Source organism: Anser brachyrhynchus (genome assembly GCF_964034855.1).
Source record: "Anser brachyrhynchus genome assembly, chromosome: 22".
Classification (NCBI taxonomy): domain Eukaryota; kingdom Metazoa; phylum Chordata; class Aves; order Anseriformes; family Anatidae; genus Anser; species Anser brachyrhynchus.
Genome location: NC_137715.1, coordinates 6,448,431 through 6,454,430, shown reverse-complemented (window position 1 = coordinate 6,454,430; position 6,000 = coordinate 6,448,431). Strand labels below are relative to the sequence as shown.

The following is a 6,000-nucleotide window of genomic DNA, read 5'->3' as shown; positions in this document are numbered from 1 at the left end:
TCTGCTGCACATGGTGATGTCTGCTGGCCATAGCCCTGAGGTGGGGCAAAGGAGTGGAGAAGAAGGTAGAGTAGAAGCGGTGGGGTGTCCCTGCACTTATTCCACCCATCCCCACAACTGCCATCCATCTTCTACCCCCTCCTGCTTTCCCAGTACAGCATTGCCCTGAGCAAGAGGAAGCCCATTCCCGAGAGCCTGCAGGGTGCCTTGACTCCATGGCCTCCCACACACTTGTAGCTTTTTCCGTGAGGACAGCAGAGGTTGTGCTCCCTGTTTGCTGGACTGGTGTGGGTGGCTGTGGGCAGAGACACTGTAAGAGAAGGGTGGATGTTTCCTTGCCAGGGCCCAGGGGCCAGAAGACATCCCCAAGGGATGTCTCCCAAGGGGATGTCTTCTTCAGCTCCAAGTGGCAGTGCCCAAGAGAAGACCATCTGCAGTGTGTCGCAACCTCCCATTCTTCTGGGAGTCAGGAAGGGGCTCCATAAACACCCATCTTATACCCACTGAGGGCAAAGCCATTCTCCCAGAACAGCTCAGGAGGGCATACATGGAGGGATGAAACATCTACAGCCAAGGCTGGGATGCAGAAATCTTTAATGAGTGTACAGAGGAAAAGGAGGTCCCTCTGAGCTGAGACCCTTCAGTGCAGGGATCACCAGGGCCAACTGAGAGGCAGCTTCCCTTGCCCATGGCAGAGTTCATACAGGGCATGTGTCTGCTGTTACTGCAGTGAGAACGCTGGCTCTGAGAAGCCCCACAGCCCAAGGGAGAAGAGCACAAAGAAAAGGGAGAGAAGGAGGTAGGTGGAGGGATGGAAGGAGAGGCATGGGCCATGTTTTCAGAAAGGGCAGGCTGGCCCCTTCCTGCCAGCATGTGCCAGAGGAGCTGAGAAAGGTCAGTCAGTCTGCAAGCAATGGCCTGAAGATTCCTCCTTTGTGTAGCACCATGTTCGTAATCCCGGAGAGAAGAACCCCAGGGCCATGGCCACTGGCTTCTTTAGCACGGCAGGCACCTTCTGCCACAGTAGCGGCTGGAAATGCCTGAGAGGTCACAGCAGCCGGAGTTGATGGGGACTCCGTCACAGCTGAGGATGCTGCCAACGGCAGCAGAGGTGGAGGATCCCACAACGGTGTTCTGCGGGAAGGAGCTGAGGATGGGGCCGGGCAGGGTCACCACCACGGGAGAGGGTTCAATGACGACGGTGGAGTTCTGGCACTGCCTGACGCAGGGCTCGTTGCAGCTGCTGGCCAGTGGAGTCGGGCCACAGGGCCTGCATGGCAGGCACTGGTCGTAGCAGGACATGTCTGGGGGCAGGAGATGCGCCTGGGAAAGAGGACAGGGAGGAAGTAGAGCACATGGGCAGGTGATTTACCAGCCTGGTTACCCCATCACAAAAGAGCCAAGGCAACTGCTGAGGGTGGAGGTGGAGGCTGTGCCAGGAGGCACATGGTCTTCATCGCTTTGTCCTGACAGGGCCCTTCAAAGAGCAGCCTGGCCCAGGAACACTCTTGCATAGTACATAAACCAAAAGCCGCCTCAGCCCCATGTCCCAGCCTCTGTCTACACAGAGTTTCTGTATCCACCCCTCTCCCATGGCAAGGAACTCCAAGGCCCAGCATAGCACTGAACCACCATCAGATGAGATGTCTATTGATGCAAGATCCCTTCCACTTTGGAAGAGGAGGAGAGAGGGCTTCAGACTCACCTGGTTCCCGAGGAGGAGGAGGTGAGAGAACTGGATGGGAGAGCAGGGAGCTGGGCTGCTCTTTATACTGGTCCTTCATTGCCATAGGCCATGAACCACCCTTAACAAAGGTAATAATTTTTTATCAAGCTCATCTTGAATGCAAACTATCCCAACTAATAATATGTATGGGCTGTGTGTTGGTTTGCTGCACTTCTACCTTTTCATTTCCAGATTTAGGTCTTGCCCATGCCCCAGTGAAGGATTCTTCGGAGTGCTGGGATGAAAGGCCTAAGGATTTCTAGGGCAGGAATGCATTAGTAAAGGCAGAAGACTCAAGTGATAGATGTGCCTTGAGCAGTCAGGTGATGTGTGTCTGGGTCACTTTGTTGGGACTGTTTGAAGTGCCATACTCGGGAAGAAGCTCCCACAAGCTTCAGTTGGTTTCTGAAGGACTCCTGTTCATGAGGACATGTCACATCCTTCCCTTTCCTTCCCTATTTAATTCTCTCTTGGTCTCTTGTTGCCTCCCCGGGTGTGTGATTTGTTCTACTGGCTTTTGATCCCATCCCCATTTACTCTGCCCTCCAGAATTTATATTCTTTCCCTTTTCAACCCTGCCTTTCTCTGTGCAGTCTGTGAGCTGAGGATGGGGCCTGTCAGAGCCAATATCACAGAAGAGGTTTGGATGATGACAGTGGAGTGACACTGGCACTGCCTGCTGCAGGGCTCATTGCAGCTGCTGACAGTGGGGTTGGGCTTCAGGGCTTGGCACAGCAGGCACTGGTCGTAGCCGGACATGTTTTGGGGCAGGAGGTGCAACTGGGAGAGAGGGCAGGGAGGAAGCAGAGCACAGGGACATGTGAGGAGTAAAATGTCTTCATCCAGACGTGATCTGAAAAGTGTGGTCATGACCAACAAGGCTGCTGCCTCTCTCTTAGGTGAAAATCCTACTCAGGCAGGTCCCACATTGTCTCTGAATCACACCTCTCCTGACTGTGACCTCTCATGACCACCATCGCCAATACCTAGCACAACATGTATCGATATTACTGGAAAAGGATATGGGGAAAGGGCTTCAGATACACTGGGTTCCCAAGAATAAGAAGACGAGGGAGTCAAGGATCTCAGCTGGCTTTTCTGGTGACCCTTTACTGCTCCAGGCCCAGAGGTAGCCTCCACAGAAGTGATAATTTTCTAGGGTGCTCGTGATGAATGGAAAACCTCCCAGTTATTACATGGGCTGTGGGGCTGTTTCCCCCTCTACACTGTCTTTTCATTTCCTGGCTTATGCCACACCCGTTCCCTCTTAAAGGCTCCTTCAGAGTGCTGGGATGGAGAGGCCCCAGGATTTCTGGGTCAGGACTGATTCTGCGGTGGCAGAGGACTTGGCTCAAGCACCAGATGGGTCCAGTACAGACAAGTGATGATGGCCTGGGGCACTGTGGTGGCGTTGTTTGTGACTGTGGTAACAGGAAGGGGCCCAGCTGTTCCCAGCCCTGCAATCCTTGCCTGGTCACCTGAGGGCTTTCCTGTATGTGGACGTGCCATGTCTTCCTTTTTCCCTCTCTCCCAACTTACTCCAGCAGTCCCATGGGGTGGGCTTCCAGACAGGTGGGCTCTACTGCGGGGTTTTCAATCTCTTTCCATTAAAGCTGCCCTCTGGAGAAATGGGTTGACATCCTTGGACTCCTCTCTCTGGGTCGTCCCTGCGCATCCCCACACTGTGCTGTCCTCTCCTCTGGAGCCTTGTCCTGCTCAGAGTGCACAGCCCTGCCCTGCCAGAAAGGTCCCCAGCATCTCCTCTGTCAGCTCCCCTTGGCCTCTGCCTCTACTGTGCCAGGAATGTGTGTGCACATGTGTGTGGCAAAGCCCTTGTGAACCCATTAGAGGCACTGAGTGCACGTGTACCTGATGTCTGCATGTGCACAGATGCATGGCCTCGTGTTCCTGTGCATGCAGTTTGCACCTGCATTTGTCAGGGTGTATATAGAACTATATGTGCATGCGTGCACATGCATGTTTGCATGTGTCCATGGATCTGTGTGTGAAATGTGTATGCATTCTTGGTATGTGCTAGTGTGCACATAATTCACCTGACCCTAGGCATGTGTCCAGCTGGTCCCAGGGCCTATAGTGTCATCTTGGTGTCATGACACCAGGACTACCAACTCCTGGTGGGGAGCACCCTTCTCTGAGGAGGGAAAGGATTTTTGTCCAGGAGTTAGCAGGGCTGATTGATAGGGGTTTAAACTAGATTTGAATTGGGAAAGAGACAAAACCAGGCCCACCAGTGATAAGCTAGGGGACTACATGACAATTTTTGGGAACTGCATGCTAGTGAGGCCCCACAAGGTCTTCTAGTCTGCCCTACAAGGGGCTAAGTTGAATGAAATACAGCTGAATTTTCTTATACATACACATGCGACATGAAAAGTAAGCATATCAGGTCCCTGAAATGCTTGTATACTAATGCACGTAGCATGGGAAACAAGCAGGAGTTGGAAGCCACAGTGCGATTAGAAAACTATGATCTAATTGCTATCACAGAAACATGGTGGGATAAATCAGGGCAATCAGTGCAACAGCGGGAGATTTAATTGGCTGAAAGCAGGAACTAGCCCTCAGTAGTCGAGGTCAGCTGCTTTGGAGCTGGCCCAGCCGCAGCAACTAATTACGAGTTACAGGGGCATTTTGAACCCTTGCTTCACCAGCAGTGACCCGGGACAGCGGCACAACCAGGCAGCACCGCCAGCTCTCGAGAGAGAGGCTGACAGGGAGTGGGAATTGCCAGGACAATGGTGACTACTCCCACACCCTCTGCCTAGAAAAAGCCTCCAGGAGGACAGGGACACCCTGCTGCCCACCATGAAGAGGGAGGGGCCATCAGCACATGTGCACTGGTGAGCAGCTGGTGTGGCAAGGAGCAGGAGCTCTGCACCAACTATCGACAGTCTGCGAGATTACGAACCTACCATGGTGTCCACTAGGTAGTGAGCTCAATCCAAAAAGGCTGTGGCAACCCAGATGGAGGGCCTGCCTAGAGACATAGCTGTTCAGGCCTCTGGCTGCAGGGAGTGCCTGAGCCTGCCACTGCCAAGGGAGGGCAGCGAGGAAACTGCCTGTTCTCAGGGGGAAAGTCTTCTCACCATGGTGGCTGAGCTCAAGGTGGAGGTGGAGAGACTCAGAAGTGTCAGGGAGTGTAAGCAGGAGATTGATTGGTGGAGTAACTCCCTGGTGTGCCAGAGAGAAGGATGCCAGGGGGATGTCACCCAGAGTGTAGTGGAGCCCCTGCCCTGTCACTGTTGGGCAGAGGGAGGGGACCAAAAAGAAGAGGAGGGTTGGAAGTGAGTTCCAGTTTGGCTTTGTGGGCACCCCCCTTCCCTTCCTCCCTATCTTCCCCAGGTACCCCTCCATAATAGGTTTGATGCCCTGGATCTTGAAGGAGAGGTAGGCAAGGATGTGGTGGAAGGCCTGCCTATGAGGTCACATAGAAAAAGGCAGTTGACACCACACCTCAAGACTGACTCCAAAAAGAAAAAAAGAAGGGTAACTGTAGTAGGAGATTCCTTTCTGAGAGGAACAGAGGGCCCAATATGTGGAGTTGACCCTCATCATAGGGATATCTGCAGTCTATCTGGAGCCAGATGTCACCAGGACACTCCCCAACCTGGTGTACTCAACAGACTACTACTCGCTTCTGATCTTCCAGATAAGTGGGGAGAAAGCTGCATCCCATAGTCTGAGGGGAATGAAGAAAGACTTAAAGGCCTTTGGATGGTTGGTGAAGGAGTCTGGAGCGCAAGTTATTTTCTCCTCTCTCCTTCCATTCTCAGGTGATGACGTACGACATAATAGAAGGATCCAGTCCATAAATGCTTGGCTATGTGACTGGTGCTACAGGCAGGGCTATGGGTTCTTAGACAATGGCTGGTTTTATAAGACAATAAGCCTGACAGTAATATGCAAGAAAGGTTTATCTCATAGAGGCAAAAGGGTTCTGGGACAGGAATTAGCAGGGCTCATTTGGAGAGCTTTAAACTAGATTTGGAGGGAGATGGGGATGTAGCTGGGCTTGCACCGGTGGGGCAGCATTATAGCATTGAGGAAGACCGGGCAGCCTCCAACCTTCCTAGGGTTAAATTGGCATGCTCAGCTCACACGCTGAAGTGCCTGTACACCAACGAACACAGCATGGGGAATAAGCAGGAGGAGTTAGAAATCCGTGTTTGGTCAGGAGATTATGATCTGGTGGGAATTACAGAGACATGGTGGGACAGCTCACATGACTGGAATGTGGTCATGGATGGTTATGT

General features: G+C 52.7%; 1 protein-coding gene across 1 annotated transcript; it reads right to left on the bottom strand.

The window, feature by feature from the left end:
• Positions 1–611: 611 nt before the first annotated feature.
• On the bottom strand, positions 612–1,702 carry LOC308181571 (feather keratin Cos2-3-like). Its single transcript, XM_080564959.1, has one exon. The coding sequence runs from the start codon at positions 1,300–1,302 to the stop codon at positions 997–999; it is 306 nt and encodes a 101-aa protein (XP_080421085.1). The 5' UTR covers positions 1,303–1,702; the 3' UTR covers positions 612–996.
• Positions 1,703–6,000: the final 4,298 nt, after the last annotated feature.

Excerpts from the sequence above, each read along its gene's own strand:
- LOC308181571 (XM_080564959.1), bottom strand. The coding sequence starts at position 1,302 with ATGTCCTGCTACGACCAGTGCCTGCCATGCAGGCCCTGTGGCCCGACT.